We start from the raw sequence: 14,351 nt of genomic DNA, 5'->3' as shown, positions 1-14,351 counted from the left end.
TCTCCAGGGAGCCAGCAAGGACAAGCCCTTGGAAGGGACAGCTTGGCTTGGCCAGGACCTACTCCCAAGCTCCCACCTCTCCCACCCCAGCTCCCAGGCCCTCCCTTGTCCCCAGGGATTTGAGTGCCGGAGCCCTGCAAAGCCAATATTTTATTCCATGTCCATGAGGTCCCTGAGTGGCTCCACCCTGAGCCGGATCCTCTGGAGCGGGAGTGATCCGGACGCTCCTCTTTGTCCCAGCGAGGCTCCGGCAGCTCCAGCTGCGGCGTTGAGGGATGGCACCGGCAAGCGCTGGGGTTTGGCACGGCCCGGGATCCAGGCAGGAGCTGGCACGTGGAGGCACAAGGATGCAGCTTGGGAGTGCTGGGAGATCCCTGGGATCAGCGCTCAGCAGAGAGCAGGGGCTGTGGGACACAGGGATGAGTCGGGATCCCTCAGTCCTTCCCCACCTTGGGACTGTGCTGAGGGCAGCTTCCCAAATCCACCCAGCGCATCCCGTACCTGGCGGGAGTCCAGGGAGTCGGAATCCGGGCGCTTCCAGCTGGGCCTGGCCAGGGCAGCCACCACCAGCACTCCAAAAATGAGGATGAGGAGCCCCAGGGTGTTGGCAAACACGGCCTCAGCCGGCAGGAGCTTGTACTCCATGGTCCCGTTCTTCCTGGAGCGGAGAAGAGAGGCTGGGAATGATCAGGATCATCCTGAACACCCCCCCCACCCCACCCCAAACCTTGCAGGGAAGTGTGCAGGGAGCCACACACCTGAGGAAGTGCTCAGTTCCCTTTGCTCTTTGGTCACTCCCAAACCCAGCCCAAAGCCACATCCTGAGCCCCCCCTATCCCTGTGAGATCTTCCCAAGCCCACCCCCCCGCCCCTGACTCTCACAGGCTGAAGAAAAGCTTCTCGTTGATTCCTGACACGCAGGAAGCCACGGACAGCATGAGGATGGTGGAGCCGAAGAAAACATGGATGGGCTTGTAGAGTGCCCGGAGCCAGGTGGGAGCCCAGGGAAGCAGGAACGCTCCAAAACCCGCCGCCCACTGTGGGAAGAGAAGGTGAGTGTGGAAAACTCGGGATGCCGGAGGGATTGGGGGATGCAGCAGGGATTCCCACCTGGCAGGAGAAGAGCAGGACAGTTGCCAGCCCCATCCAGCTATGCAGCGAGTACATGTTGGGCGTCCCTTGGGAATTATGGAAGCAGAACACGGCCGCCAGCCCCAGCACGGTCAGGACGAACGCTCCCAAAGCCAAGCTGCCGTGCAGCACCTTCCAGGGAAGCTTGGGGCCGCTCCAAGTGTTGGGAATACGGTAAACCAGGGCAGCTGTGAGGGGGAAAAAACGTCAGGAAGGAGCCGTGCCGGGATGCCCGCGCTCCCTTTGCTCACCTGCGCCGTAGAGCACCACCAATCCCGTCACCATCAGCACCGGGTGCCAGTTGAACGTCCGGGAGCTGCCGTCCAGGGAAAAGCCCCCGCGCCAGTGCTGGCACCAGGTGCCCACCATGGCCACGCAGAGCAATCCCAGCGTTCCCAGGAAGGCACAGAAGGGCAGGAAGGGCACGTCCAGCATGGCCATGGAGCGGTGGTGGCACCTGCGGGCGAGCGAGGAGCCGGCTCAGGCTCCGGATGCGGTCCCAGGGAGGAGCCACGGAAAGGGGAACTGGGAGCCCCAGAGGGCGTGGGGGGGCAGCTGCTTCCCAGCCTGGGCAAGGTGACAGGGATGGAGCTGCTTCCCAGCCACCGGTGGTGGCTCAGCTGCTTCCCGGCCTGGGAATGGTGGCAGGGATGGATCCAGGATGGCGGCACCTGGGGATGACTGAGGCGCCTTTGGGGGTCTCCGACATTGCCAGGAGGAACCACGGAAAGGGGAACTGGGAACCCCGAGGGGGTGACCAGAGTCCAGCTGTGCCCTGCACTGGGAAGGAGGCCAGGGATGGAACAGGAAATGCAGAGCAGAATTCCCGGGCACAGCACTCCAGGGAATTGCAGCGAGGGGCTCTCGGTGTCAGCTGTCAGGGTCCCCCTGGCAGGAACCCGATCGCTCTCATTTGCATGTGATTTGCATGCGCCCCCAGAAATGGGTATTTCTGTCCCCTCCGGGGACGGGGGATGTCCCGACACCCTCGCATCAGCTGCCTCACGGGACACAGAGACAGGAAACGGGTGGAGACACGCGGCCTTATCGTTCCCCAAAATCCGGGACACAGAGACTCACGGATCTCCCAAATCTGGGGTACTCGGTGCCATGGCGCCCCGAAATCTGGGAACACGTGACTCCACAACCCTCCCAAACCTGAGGCTCCCCCGGACCTGGAACAAAACGCCCTGCCCGGACACCACCCCAAACCCACACCACGAGGTCCCTCGGCCCCTCCCAACCCCGGAGCCGCCCACCGGCTCTCCCAACCCCGGGGCTGTACCTGGGCCCCACCGCCCCCTCCTCGTCACTGGGCGCCGCCATCTTGGCGAGCGTCGCTCTGCCTGCTCATCTCTATGGTTTTCCCGCCCACCCCAATGTGCTGCCACCAAGGGGAGCTGTGGCCAGAGCGGCCCCGCGGGTCCTCCAGCCTCCACTTCCGCCTTCACTTCCGGCTCTGGCGGCCGTTTCCATGGGGACCAAGATGGCGGCGGCGGGTGAGCGCCCGGGGCGGGGGCACGGCGGGGACCCAGCGGGACCCCCGGGACCGGCACCTCCGGCACCCAGGGGGGCTTGGGCGTATCAGGGTGGCGGACCCCGGAGCGGGGAGGCGGCCAGGGACAGGGGGAGAGGGCGGCGAGAGGGGGCCCGGGGGCTCCGCGGTGGTGGCTGTGAGAAGGGGCGGAGTGACGCGGGATCTGGAGGGGCAGAGAGGGATCTCTTCATCCCCGTGTCCAGCTCTTTCCCCTCTCATGTCCGTCAGTTTCCCGCTCCCATGTCCAGCCTTTCTTCCCCTGTATTTCCAGCCGCTTTCCGTCCTTTTCCAGCCCCTTTGCCCCGTCTGTCACCATGTCGCCCCCTCAGGGAACTCAGCCCCAGCACAGCCCTTTTCCTGCCAGGATCCCTGTCCCCTCCGTCCTTCTCCAGCCAGGATGATCCCTGAGGGGGCTGCTCCCGTGAGATATGTGGTGTGTCCCACGAGGGCTGTACCTGCTCCGGTGTCCAAAAATTCCCGTCTGTCTCTCCTCACTCCTCTCTCCCTGTGCCCAGAGTGGGACATGCCCAAACCTGCTCAGAACTGCCCATGGAGCTGGCAACAGCCAGGAATAACCTGCTTGGACACTGCTTCTTGGGACTGCACGTCTCACTCATCCCTGGATTTCCTCACACGGGGATTGGGGTGGATTTCAGGGGAAAGGAAGACACCGGAGGAGAGAGAGGGCGTCTCACTGGGTTTTCCTGGTTTCTGGGATCCATCCCAACCCCTGTGTTCCTCCTCCAGGTTTGGGATGTCGGGAGAGGCCCTGCTGAGCCCCCCCAGCGCCATGATCCGTTGGGAATGCTGGGGCTGAGTGCTCCAAGCCCCAGGAAGGAGGATGCTCCAGCCCAGCAACTACAGCCTGGTGCTGTTCCTGCAGTTCCTGCTGCTTTCCTACGACCTCTTTGTGAATTCCTTCTCGGAGCTGCTGCGCACGGCTCCGGCCGTGCAGCTCGTCCTCTTCATGTGAGTACGGGCGAGGCGGGGCGGCGCAGCCAGGACAGCCTGGAGCCCACAGTCCCTCTGTTCTCCCGGCAGCATCCAGGACATCGCCATCGTCTTCAACGTCATCATCGTCTTCCTCATGTTCTTCAACACCTACGTTTTCCAGGCGGGCTTGGTCAACCTCCTCTTCCATAAATTCAAGGGAACCATCCTGCTCTCCGCAGCCTACCTGGCGCTCAGCATCTCCTTCCACGTCTGGATTATGGTAGGATGCCGTGGGCACAGCTGCTGGATTCTCCCAAGGGGTTTTTCCGTGACCCCCCAGCTTCCCACAGTGCTTTCTCGTGGTCTCCCCCTGGAAGGTGTCCCATGGAGGATGTCCCATTCCATGACCCTGTGGGTGGCATCAGCCTGGAAGGGTCCTGCCCAACCCCAGCTCGTTCCCTAAGGGCCGTGACCCATCAGAAAATCCTCTTTCCCCAGGGAAAGCTAGCAGCTCCTGGTTTTTCTGGGATTAATCCCTATACCTGGGGGCTGTCCCCTCCCTTCCCAGAGCTCCAAGGGCTGTGCAGGATCCTGGATCTGTCCCAACAGCACCTTCCCCTTTTCTTTCCTGAATAAACTCCTTCCTAGCTCCTTCCCAATGGAGCAGTTCCCATCCCCTGGACACCTCCTGAAGTTCCCTCCATCCTGCTGCCCCGGAACACAGGGAATGTTTTGGGGGGTCAGGAGCCATAGCAGCTGCTCTGGTGCTGCCCACGCCGTCCAGGAAGGGGATTTGCAGGGATTTGCAGGGATCTGCAGTCTGAAGCCGGAATTGGTCTGGGCTCAATGCCTAAATCCCCTGAGCTGCTTAATCTTTGGGGTAGGGAGCTTCCCAAACTTTGCAGGTGTAACTCCTGGCTTGATGTCCCTCCATCCTGCTCAGAACCTTTGGAATGGGGTGGGGGGTCTGGGAGGGCTCAACAAAGCTGCTCCAGGGTTTATTCCCAGTTTTCCAACCCCCTCAGAACCTGCGCTGGCGTGACTCCAGCCGCTTCATCTGGACTGAAGGCCTTCAGACCCTGTTCGTTTTCCAGAGGCTGGGTAAGGACTCCAAGGATCAGGGTGGGATCCCACATCCTTTGGGGGTGCTGGGGGCCCTCTCTCATCCCGAAATTCCCTGCAGCGGCCGTGCTTTACTGCTACTTCTACAAGCGGACAGCTGTGCACCTGGGAGACCCCCTCTTCTACCAGGATTCACTCTGGCTCCGCAAGGAATTTGCCCACTTCCGTGGCTGATGGATCCCCGGGAGTCTCCTTGCACTCCACCGGCTCTGTCGGGGTCGGTTCCGGCTCATCCTTTCTCTGGGGACCAGCCCTTGGGATTTTGGGAGTCATCGGGAGGCTCGTGGGGTGTCCCTGCGTTTCAGGGCCGCGGCCTCGGTTGGGACTGGAATGTTTTTGGAAACCCTAGAGGAATAAATCCGATGTGTTTTCCAGAGGCTGCCGGGTGTTTGTGCCCACCCGCTGTCACGGCTGCACTCCTTACACTGTAACCCAGCTCGGTGCTGCGCTTGCAGCCGCAAGACGGGGACGTTCCCGGTTCCGGTGTGGGATTCTGCTCCCAATGGATTCGAGGGGGCGGGGTTAGGAAGGAGGGGGGACTCGAACCCGCGCGGCAGCCATCGGTCCTCCAGCCATAGAGAGGTGCGGGTAGAGCGGCAGCGCGCGCGCGGCCAAACCACCGAGAGAGGCGGGAGATAGAGCGGCTCCGCCCTCACGCTCCGCGCCCTCGCCCTCGGCGCCCCCGTGCGGGCGAGCGCGGCGGCGGCGGTTCCCATGGAGATGGAAGATGGCGCCCAGGGGTGGGAGCGGGACCGGGGGGGAAACGGGGGATCCCGGAGGGTACGGGCGGTACCGGGACGAACCTGGGCTGGGAGCGGCGCTGGGAAGGAGGCAGGGGGACGGCCAAGGCGCTGCAGGGCTCCGGGGGCCGCGCTGCCACGGCCGCCCCGTGCTCCCCCCTCATGGCCGCCCCATGTCCCCTCAGGCCGCCACCATCGCTCCTCGGCTCCGCTGCAGGTCCTGCTCTTCCTCAACGGCTGGTACTGCGCCACATATTTTCTCCTGGAAGCGTTCGTGTTCGTGTACAAAGGTGAGTCCTTCGCTCCAGCACTCTTCCCGATCCCGCCGGGACGGGCAGGAATGTGGTGCTGAGGGCGGTGCTCTTCCTGCAGTGCTGCTCCTGCCCTATCCCGTCTCCAACTTGGTGCTGGATGTGGTTCTGCTCCTCCTGTACCTCGGCATTGAGGCCACACGCATCTTCTTCGGTGAGTGGCCCTGAATGCCAGAGGCTCCACAGGGAGTGCAGAGTCCTGGGACACCCCGAAGACCATCCCTGGATGTTCAGGTTGGGCAGGGCATGCAGCAGCCTGGGCTAGAGGAAGGTGTCCCTGCCCACGGGAACCGGACATTTAATTCCCCATTCAAAACCCTCCTATGATTTCCATGATCTGATCCCAGCTCTGTGTCCCACAGGCTCCAAGGGGAACCTGTGCCAGCGGAAGGTGCCGCTGTCCCTCAGCCTGGCACTTACGGTGCCGGCAGCTGTGCTGGCCGTGTACTACCTGCTGCTCCAGACATATTCCCTGCGCCTGGAAGCGTTCCTGAGCGCCATCCTGCTCCTCTTCTACGGCCTGGAGCTGCTTCTGGGCTTCCTGGCGCTGCTCTCCTTCTCCAGGTGCTGCATCCCAGGAACTGAGGGAGCTGGCGCGGGAGCTGCCAGGTTGGTTTGGCACCCACACATCCCCGTCTCTGTCCTTTTCCACAGCGCGGATCCCTACTGAGGACACGGCCCAGGGACACAGGGAAGCATCACCCGTGCCGGCTCCACTCCCCAGCCCCGGGAAGGGGGAGGATCTCACCTTTCCCACTGCCCATTTCACCTGGTGCCACCTGGACACATCCCTCCCGTCTTTGTTGCTTCTATGTGGACACATCCCTCTGATTTTTCCTGCTTCCCACTTCACCAGGGACCTGCTGCCACAGGGATTCATCCCTCCCTTTTCCCACTTCACTCACTGCCCCCTGGCATATCCCTCCCACCTTTCCCACTCTCCAATCCACTCGGACTCCTCAGAGCTTGAGCCAGCTCAAGGTATGAAGAATCCTCTTTTTAGTTTCCATGATCTTCCAGAATAATTCACTATTTTCCAATAAATATTTATTTTTACTTGGTGCCCAGGAATGTGGGTCCCCCTGGGAATGCTCAGGTGCTTCCAGCACCTCAGAGCCAGTTTGGGAAGCACAGGAGCCCATTGGAGGAGGAAGAGGGTGAGGGACAAGGGGTGCACAGACCTCCCCAAATCCCTCCCATTCCCTCATTATCCCAAATCCCACCGTAGGAAGGCAACAGGAGCGCTGTGTAAAAGACTGACAACGTCATCTGAGTTTATTACACAATTCCAACCTATCCAAAGACAAATCTAATCACTGCGAGCAGGAGGGGCGGCGCCTCGCCGGGGCTTCCAGGGATTTGCTCTGCAATTTATGGGGGAATCTTTTCCCCCCTCCACTATTTGGAAAGAAACTAAAAATCTGTGGCGGTAAGTAAAAAAAAAACCCGGAGCTCTCCCGCCGAGTGCTCCCACCTCGTGGGGCTTGGGAAAATCGGGGTGGTTTTTCCTGAATTTGGGTTATTTCAACTTAAAAAGACTTCCAGGGCCTGGGTTTTCCCACTTGAGTGTGATTCCAGCCCTGAAAGTCACCCAGTGTGTCCCGGCTCATACTGACCCTCCTGGGCTCTCCCTCCCTCCCTCTCCTTCTTGGGATTCTGAGGGGACACAAGGGGGTCACAGCCTGCCCTGCCTCTTCCGCTTCCTCTAAAACAAGGAAGGCTCTGCGGGAGAGGCCGGAGCTGCCGTTTGGGTGGGAATGCTGCTGTGGGGAATGTCAGGGTAGAGAGGATGACCCCCAACCCAGCTCCAGCCCCTTTTTCCCAGCTCCTGGAGGGTGAAGGGGCAAAGGAGGAGTGTGGCACAGTGTCCCACCAGGGCGATGGGGACGCGAGTGTCCCCAGGCAATGCAGAGGATGGCACGCGGCTCCTGATCCCAGGATCGGGAGCTGTGCATCTCCAAGCCCCCAGGCTGCACAGGGAGGGCTCCGTCTCCTCCGCTTCCCCCCCGGACTGGGAAGGACTCACAAACCTCCCTCCATGGGATAAAAGCACCATTTCTCTTTGGGTCCGAATATCCACGGAGCGGAGCGGGATGGCCCCAGGAAGCAGCAGCAGTGGTGGGGGGGATTCCCAAGGCCACGAGGTGCGGGCGGGGGTCCCGCCCGGAGGGGGCTGTGGTGGCCAGGAAGGGACCGGGATGGGGCGGAGCAGCCTCGGGCACGGCATCCTGGTCGAGGTGAGGAGATAGAGTCCATTAAAAACCACTTCCTGCCAAATTCCTGTCGGGAGAGAGGAGAGGAATGGTGGGAGTGCCCTTCCCTCATCCCTCACGCTTCCAGGGGATTCCCGAGCCTCCCACCTGTCTCAGTGGTGCCGGTCCCTGTCTCTGTCCCTGTCCCGATGCCGCTCGTGCTCCCGGCTCCGCTCCGGGAAATAATCCTCGTGCCGATCGTCGCTGTGGAGCAGATCCCGGTGCCGCCGGCTGCTCTCGCGGGACCGGCTGGGAGAGCGCTCCCGGGATCGGTGTCTTTTCCTTTGGAGAAAGAGGAGACAGAACCCAAAGGGTGATTTTTCAGTCGCTCACCTGCAGGGCGGATCCCCTTCTCTGGATCCAGGGGGATACCTGGAGCTGCTGCTGGAGCTGCTGCTGTAGGATTTGGCCTCAATTCCATGCAGGCAATCCTTGAGGGAAGAGAGGAGGACGCGGCACCGCTCGTCGCCGGCCACGCGCGACTGCTTGATGACAGCGATGGCCGTGAGCAGCGTCTCGATGGCGTTGCTGTAATCCCCTGGGGGAGCGGAGCAGGGGGTCAGGAGTGGGAATCCATCCCGGGACGGGGGACACGAGGGACACGAGAAGTACCTGCGCTGGCGCCGGACACCGCCTTGGAAATGGCGCTGCTGGAGATGGCGCGGTTGCGGTTCATGATCTCCTCAAACTCGCCTTCGCTCACGGCCGGGATCGGCGGGCCCAGCTCCCGGCTGTCGGCACGGCGGGAACAGGGGTTCAGCGGGATCCTCCCCGGGCATCCCAAGCCCATTCCCGCCCGGCTCACCTGCTGTGGTTGTATGGAGCCATGGCCTTGCCGTAGGTATCCGGAGGGGGTCCCAGGGCGGCGGTGGGCGGCGGGAAGAAGGCGGGATTGAGGTGCAGGGCGGGGGGCACAGCCCCTGGCGGGGGCACGGCCAGGGGCGGGGGCAGCCGGGGCGGCGGCGGCAGCAGGTGCTGGTAGGGAATTCCAGGAGGAGGCGGAGGGACTCCGAAAGCGGAGGAGAGGGGAGGCGGAGGGGGCATGGGAGGCGGGGGTAGCCCCATGAGGGGCAGCGCGGGGGGGCGGCTGAAGAAGGGCAGGACCGAGGGGGGCTTCTCCATGCGGGCGGGGGGCAGCGCGTTCTCTGTCGGCGTCGCCCGGCCATCCACTGCATCCATGGAATCCCGGGAGTGAGCCCGCGGCGGCACACCTGGAAGTGGCACGGGGAAAGAGCTGTGAGGTGCAGCTGGAGGGTGTCTGGGTCTCCAAGACCTCCTGCTCCTCCTCTTCCTCCCACCCCTGGAGGGCTGGAGGTGCCCAGAGAGAGATCCAGCCAGCCACACATAGCCTCTGCTTCCATGTGTTTTTCCAAGAGGGGCCCAGCTTTCCAGCAAGACCCCGCACAGTGCCCTGGGGACAGGCAGGTCAGAGGGACAGGAGCCAAAAGCCACAAGGAATGGTGAGAGATCCCCAAAGATCCAAAGACCCGGAGAGCCTGAGATTCACACATGGTTTTGGAGAGGCCCAAGCGTGGAGGAACACGTGGGGACAGAACCCAAGTGCTGACAGCAATGGAGCTGCTGCTAGAGGAAGGAAAACTCAGCATTCCAAGAGGGTCAAGAAGCCTTGCTCTATCCAAAGAGGTACCGAGGATGAGACAGAAGGGGTGTGACAGGAGCCACGGCTCCCAGGGTGCCAAAAAGGGTGCACGGGAGCTCCGCTGTGCCCTGCGGGCAGCCGGAACTCAGCCCAGGGAACACTCCCTGCTCCACCAAAACTGCAGGGCAAGTCGGGACACAGCCTAAGCACCAAGCAGCCGATCCCCTCGGGCACCTGAGCCAAAGGAAGGGAGCGAAGCAACTCTGCTGGGAAGGGAGACTTTTCCTTGCACAAAACATGCCAAGGGATCTACAACGACCAGAGCTGGCCAAGACCTCCTCGGACACGCTCCTGCCGGGACAATCCCTGCGGATCCCGTCGCATCGCTGCGGAGTGAGGCCAGGACCACCTATTGCCATTGAGGGATGCCCACGGCCAGGCCCCAGCTGGAATATTCCTCCAGTGTTGGGCACCTTACCTCCGCAGGGATGGAAAAATTCTGGAGCAGATCCAGAGAGGAGCTACTAATAGATATGGAGGGTCTTAGCTATGCTGAGAGCCTGAAGAGCTTAAGCCCATTCAGTTTGGAGAGGAGGAGGAGGAGGCTACGAGGGATCTTCGCAGTGTGGGAGCACCTAAAAGGGGATCATAAAGACTCGGGTCAGGAGCTAATCCGGCTCAGGAATGGGAAAAACAACCCCCAGACGCTCCTGGCAGGGTTTCCCCCCATCCCGAGGGCTCGCTGGGCTGGGCCTGGCAGCTGATCTGGGGGGGATTTGGGATGTGTGTGAGATGGAACCCCCCGCCCGCCTCACACCGGCGCCGCACTCACGTTTGCGAGCCTGAGCCTCGAACTGCGACAGGTTCTGCCGGGTCGCCAGCCTCACCTCCACCTTGTCTCCGTTCAGGATCTTTCCGGGAAGCAGCTCCAGGAGTTTATGGACTGAGTTCTCGGAGGCGACCACCACCTCCGCGTACCTGCGCGGGAGAGAGGGAGGTTGAGCCCTGAACCCGCTGCAGAGACCTCCCCCAGACCTTCCTCCTGATCCCATCCCACTGTTCCACACCCCCTCCCCGCTTTTCCATGCTCTTTGGGATGCTCCATGAATTCCCTGTCCCACGCAGGGAAAGTGCCAGCTGCTCCCTCACCCTCCACAAAACAATGGATGTGGCAATGAGGGCCTGGCTCCCATCATTCCCACCCGAAATTCCATTGGCTCTCACCCCTTGGATTGGCCATTGGCTCGGTTCTCCGCGAATTTCAGCTCCACCACGTCGTAGACTCCAATGGAGCGGATGGCCTGGATCAGCTGCTGGTCAGTCGTCCACTGAGGGCACAGGGAACAGGCTGGTATCCACGTCTGTCCCCAGTGTACCCCCACCCACCTGAGGAATGTCACCCCCAGACTTCGTCGGGGAGCTTAAAGTCATCCGGAACAAGCCTTGGGAATGGGTAACAGTGACAAGTTCTCTGGACAAGCCCTCCCAAAACTGTTCCTGCATCCCTGAACAGGAGAAGGCAACTCAGGAGCGCCACCTCAAAGCCCAGAAGCTCCTCAGGGATACAAATCCCTTTCCCCTGAGGATCACAAAGCCAATCCCAGTTCACAATAAAGCTCAGGACAATTGCTCAGGATTGAGGAGGAGCAGGCCCCTCAAAATCCCTGCCACTCCCCTAGAGAGCCCAGCAGCCCCTCAGAGGTTCCCCAGGAATCCTGAATTTCCCAGGAAGATGAACTCACCCAGGAGAAGCTCCCGACGTAGACGGCGGCCCTCTTGTTCCGGAGCCCGCTGTAGGTGTACAGGATGGCTGGGGGTTTGCTGTTGGGCTTGGGAGACGGCTCCTGACGGATCTCCGGAGGCGCTTCCGAGCTGCTGGAACGCTTTTCCTGGGGCTGGGAGCTGGCTGCTAACACGTCGTCGTAGAGATCCATCTGGTCAGCATTACTGAACTCCGGGTCCTGCTGGGAAAACGTCATGAGATCCTGGCTTGGGAAGCCTTCTTTGCTGTTTCCAAACCTGCTGTCCCAATTCCCAAGTGGAATTTCCAAGCCGAGTCCAAAGGTTTAAGGCCCAAATCACTTGGTTTGGGTCTAGGCACAGTTGGGAATTACAGCCACCCCTTGCCTGGGCAATCCCAAAAAACAGGATGATGGGCTCTGATTTCATGGAATCATGGAATGGTTGGGGTTGGAATAAGGACCTTAAGGATCATCCCATCCCATCCCCTGCCATGGCACACCTTCCACTATCCCAGGTTGCTCCAAGCCCTGTCCAACCTGACCTGGAACACTTCCAGGGAAGGAGCAGCCACAGTTTCCCTGGAAATCTATTCCAGGGCCTCACCATCCTCACAGGGAAGAAATTCTTCCCAATATCTCATCTAAACCCCCAGTGAGCTCCAGCACATTCCAAGGACCAGCCCACTTGGATCCCACACAACAGGACAAGAGCCTGTTGCTGCCACCAGGAAGAAATTCCCAATTTGGAGGGCAAGAATTCAGTGGTGGAAAACCAAACGCCCTCCAAGGATGAGCCTATCACTCCTTGGCAACACATGCGTCCCAAAAATCCAACTTGGGAATTGCACACCCCCCTCAAACCATGCTCATCACCCCAAACTTCCTCATTTTTGGGAAAACAGCCCTTTTTAGGGCAGGAGCTCCTACACATTGGATCTGTCCCTTGGGCAGAGGAAGCTCAGGAAACTTCAGAGCTGGGAATTCCAGTGTGTCCTAGATCTGCCTCCCAATTCCCACTCTGTCCCAGGTGATATTTCATTTGGAATGTCCAGCAAGTGCTGTGTTTACTATGGATCCCAGTTCCTTGTTCAGATTGTGCCGAGTGTTTCATCCCACAAAATCACTCCATGAGGATCCATCCCACAGGAGCTGGTGTGCCATAAAAACCAGAGGTTCTGCTCCCAAATTTTCAATTCCAGGCAGTTTGGACAATGTTTTCTGCTGGAGACAGTCTGAGGGTCAGGGAATTGCAAACATCCTCTTGGGAGCTGGACAGAGAAGGATGCTCAGCACACAGCTTTCCAAGGATTGTGGAAACCTGGGAATCCAAAAATCCAACCATTTCCCCCTTCCCTGAGCTTTTGCATCCAGCTCTTTCCCTGGAGCTGATAAAAGAATGATTTGAAAAGGGAGCTGTAGTTTTGTGTTCACTTCCCAAAAAAGCTCAAGTGTTTGGTTAATCCAACTCCCACGCTCCCACCTCCACCAGGAGCCTTTGGACACAGCCCAAGGCTGGAAGATTCCCGCCTGGAAGTTTCAGAAAGTCAAGACCAAAAATAGGAAGGAGGGGCTAGAGGAGGAATCCCTAGGAATCCCTCAGTTCTGCTACTTAGGGGATTCAGCTTGGGAAATTTTAGGGATTCTCCTGCATCCCATCCATGCACACTGAGTTGAGGTGCACAGGGATGAAGCCGGGCATTGTTAGTGGGAATCACCACGTGGAAAAGTGGGATTTGGAATTACACTGGCATCCCTGGAGTGCCACAGGGACACCACAGCACCTCCGCCCCCACACTACTTTGATCCTGGCATGGATGAATTCCAGGTGTTCTCCTGCCACACATCCCAAAGGGAAGAACATGCCAGAGTCATTGGCCTGGATCACCATTCCAGCTTTGAGAATCCTCCATCCACTTGGTCTTCCCAGGAGAGTCCATGGGATATTCCCACCCAATAACCAGAAGAAGCTTCTCTTGATCACCGCAGGAGTTCACAAGAATTCCTTTCTCCATGGTGATTCCTTCCTCCGGGTGCTTTGCTTCCAGTTTCCATGACTTTTCCTCTTGCCAACTTCTCTCCACAAGCTTTCCATGGCAGTTTAGAATTTTCCAACATCTGCCTTCGCACTTGCTTTCCCATATCCATGAACTCCCTAAAATCTGCTTCTCCAAAACCCCCTTCCTTCATCATTTCCTCCTGTGAATCCCAGATATTCCTGGGATGGGACAAGCAGCACAGGAACAGCGAGCTCCTGCACAGATTCCCAGCCTGGGTGATCCCATGGATTTGGCTCCTGGTATCCCCTCAATGTGTAATTCCCTGGAAGTGCCTCTTCCAGCTGGGATTTCTCATTTTTCCAAGCAGGACACAGCTAAGCTCTTAAATCCCAAACATTCCGTGACCAGCCACGTGTCGCAACCCACAGGGAAACCCTTTAATCGCAGCCGGAGGTGGCAGCCACTGAGATCTGGGAATGATCGGGAATGATGCTTCCCTTTCCCCAGCCACACCAGTTGCATCTTCCACCGGGATGAGCTGCAGGACACTGGGATCTCTTCCCCAAAGGAAAGGGGGGGGATCTGCACCCCCATCCCGGCCCTCACCTGGGTGAACTCCTCGTCGGCGTAGATGTCAATCAGATCCACTCCCTCGGACATATTTCCAGAGGCGGGAAAAGCGGGAGCCCGGGCTGGGACCGGGCGGAGCCAGGACACGGAAGGTGCTCTGGGAATGGGGGGGTCAGTGAGGCCCTGGGGACCCGCGGGGGGCGTCCCCCCAAATCCCTGCGTGCCCCGAATCCCACTTCCTCACCCCAGTCCCTCTAAATGCCCTCTTCCCTCCAAATACCTGTGCCCCCTAAATCCCCTCTGCCCCCTAAATCCCCTCTGCCCCCCAAATCCCCTCTGCCCTCTAAATCCCTGTGTCCCCCCAAATCCCATGTCCCCCCTAAATCCCGGTGTCCCCCTGAATCCCCTCTGCTCCC

General features: G+C 60.0%; 4 protein-coding genes across 9 annotated transcripts; 2 read left to right on the top strand and 2 right to left on the bottom strand.

The window, feature by feature from the left end:
* Positions 1 to 139: 139 nt before the first annotated feature.
* LOC121340079 (cytochrome b ascorbate-dependent protein 3) lies at positions 140 to 2,548 on the bottom strand. 2 transcript variants are annotated; one of them, XM_041412479.1, is made up of 6 exons: positions 2,417 to 2,548; positions 1,383 to 1,588; positions 1,111 to 1,319; positions 883 to 1,037; positions 502 to 658; positions 140 to 404 (listed from the first exon to the last, which is right to left on the bottom strand). In XM_041412479.1, exons 1-6 carry the CDS (start codon positions 2,455 to 2,457, stop codon positions 381 to 383), a joined length of 792 nt encoding a protein of 263 aa, XP_041268413.1. In that variant the 5' UTR covers positions 2,458 to 2,548; the 3' UTR covers positions 140 to 380. The 2 variants fall into 2 exon arrangements, with proteins under 2 accessions (XP_041268413.1, XP_041268420.1); XM_041412486.1 differs by lacking the exon at positions 2,417 to 2,548 and adding an exon at positions 2,212 to 2,356.
* Positions 2,549 to 2,581: 33 nt separating this feature from the next.
* On the top strand, positions 2,582 to 6,465 carry TMEM138 (transmembrane protein 138). Of its 2 annotated transcripts, XR_005953261.1 has the most exons (8): positions 2,582 to 2,630; positions 3,416 to 3,637; positions 3,710 to 3,881; positions 4,627 to 4,702; positions 4,785 to 4,940; positions 5,649 to 5,753; positions 5,836 to 5,928; positions 6,429 to 6,465. XR_005953261.1 is itself a non-coding variant. In XM_041412521.1 (5 exons), exons 2-5 carry the CDS (start codon positions 3,510 to 3,512, stop codon positions 4,895 to 4,897), a joined length of 489 nt encoding a protein of 162 aa, XP_041268455.1. In that variant the 5' UTR covers positions 2,582 to 2,630; positions 3,416 to 3,509; the 3' UTR covers positions 4,898 to 5,100. The 2 variants fall into 2 exon arrangements, 1 of the variants encoding a protein (XP_041268455.1); XM_041412521.1 differs by lacking the exons at positions 5,649 to 5,753; positions 5,836 to 5,928; positions 6,429 to 6,465 and having other exon boundaries at positions 4,785 to 5,100.
* TMEM216 (transmembrane protein 216) lies at positions 5,205 to 7,135 on the top strand. Of its 2 annotated transcripts, none has more exons than XM_041412500.1 (5): positions 5,205 to 5,463; positions 5,649 to 5,753; positions 5,836 to 5,928; positions 6,137 to 6,383; positions 7,003 to 7,135. In XM_041412500.1, exons 1-5 carry the CDS (start codon positions 5,451 to 5,453, stop codon positions 7,085 to 7,087), a joined length of 543 nt encoding a protein of 180 aa, XP_041268434.1. In that variant the 5' UTR covers positions 5,205 to 5,450; the 3' UTR covers positions 7,088 to 7,135. The 2 variants fall into 2 exon arrangements, with proteins under 2 accessions (XP_041268434.1, XP_041268444.1); XM_041412510.1 differs by lacking the exon at positions 7,003 to 7,135 and adding an exon at positions 6,429 to 6,557 and having other exon boundaries at positions 6,137 to 6,338.
* CPSF7 (cleavage and polyadenylation specific factor 7) lies at positions 7,024 to 14,300 on the bottom strand. Of its 3 annotated transcripts, none has more exons than XM_041412452.1 (9): positions 13,972 to 14,300; positions 11,369 to 11,590; positions 10,851 to 10,954; positions 10,459 to 10,604; positions 8,832 to 9,237; positions 8,639 to 8,757; positions 8,399 to 8,564; positions 8,135 to 8,308; positions 7,024 to 8,054 (listed from the first exon to the last, which is right to left on the bottom strand). In XM_041412452.1, exons 1-8 carry the CDS (start codon positions 14,023 to 14,025, stop codon positions 8,140 to 8,142), a joined length of 1,386 nt encoding a protein of 461 aa, XP_041268386.1. In that variant the 5' UTR covers positions 14,026 to 14,300; the 3' UTR covers positions 7,024 to 8,054; positions 8,135 to 8,139. The 3 variants fall into 3 exon arrangements, with proteins under 3 accessions (XP_041268386.1, XP_041268395.1, XP_041268402.1); XM_041412461.1 differs by having other exon boundaries at positions 7,024 to 8,002; XM_041412468.1 differs by having other exon boundaries at positions 11,369 to 11,587.
* Between the last annotated feature and the right edge of the window lie 51 nt (positions 14,301 to 14,351).

Source organism: Onychostruthus taczanowskii, unplaced genomic scaffold (genome assembly GCF_017590055.1).
Source record: "Onychostruthus taczanowskii isolate IOZ18803 unplaced genomic scaffold, ASM1759005v1 scaffold101, whole genome shotgun sequence".
Taxonomy (NCBI): domain Eukaryota; kingdom Metazoa; phylum Chordata; class Aves; order Passeriformes; family Passeridae; genus Onychostruthus; species Onychostruthus taczanowskii.
Note: the sequence above shows the minus strand (reverse complement) of the source record. Positions and strands in the feature narration are given on the sequence as shown.

What these genes read in the sequence shown, in the direction of transcription:
- TMEM138 (XM_041412521.1), top strand. Translation starts at nt 3,510, where the DNA reads ATGCTCCAGCCCAGCAACTACAGCCTGGTGCTGTTCCTGCAGTTCCTG. An exon ending in CCTTCCACGTCTGGATTATG is followed by an intron (nt 3,882 to 4,626) that starts GTAGGATGCCGT and finishes CAACCCCCTCAG; the next exon opens with AACCTGCGCTGGCGTGACTC. An exon ending in GTTCGTTTTCCAGAGGCTGG is followed by an intron (nt 4,703 to 4,784) that starts GTAAGGACTCCA and finishes AATTCCCTGCAG; the next exon opens with CGGCCGTGCTTTACTGCTAC.
- CPSF7 (XM_041412452.1), bottom strand. Translation starts at nt 14,025, where the DNA reads ATGTCCGAGGGAGTGGATCTGATTGACATCTACGCCGACGAGGAGTTC. An exon ending in CCGACGAGGAGTTCACCCAG is followed by an intron (nt 11,591 to 13,971) that starts GTGAGGGCCGGG and finishes ACGTTTTCCCAG; the next exon opens with CAGGACCCGGAGTTCAGTAA. An exon ending in ACGTCGGGAGCTTCTCCTGG is followed by an intron (nt 10,955 to 11,368) that starts GTGAGTTCATCT and finishes CTGTGCCCTCAG; the next exon opens with TGGACGACTGACCAGCAGCT.
- LOC121340079 (XM_041412479.1), bottom strand. Translation starts at nt 2,457, where the DNA reads ATGGCGGCGCCCAGTGACGAGGAGGGGGCGGTGGGGCCCAG. An exon ending in TCCTGCTCTTCTCCTGCCAG is followed by an intron (nt 1,038 to 1,110) that starts GTGGGAATCCCT and finishes CTCTTCCCACAG; the next exon opens with TGGGCGGCGGGTTTTGGAGC. An exon ending in GAGAAGCTTTTCTTCAGCCT is followed by an intron (nt 659 to 882) that starts GTGAGAGTCAGG and finishes TCTCCGCTCCAG; the next exon opens with GAAGAACGGGACCATGGAGT.
- TMEM216 (XM_041412500.1), top strand. An exon ending in GTTCGTGTTCGTGTACAAAG is followed by an intron (nt 5,754 to 5,835) that starts GTGAGTCCTTCG and finishes CTCTTCCTGCAG; the next exon opens with TGCTGCTCCTGCCCTATCCC. An exon ending in GGCCACACGCATCTTCTTCG is followed by an intron (nt 5,929 to 6,136) that starts GTGAGTGGCCCT and finishes TGTGTCCCACAG; the next exon opens with GCTCCAAGGGGAACCTGTGC.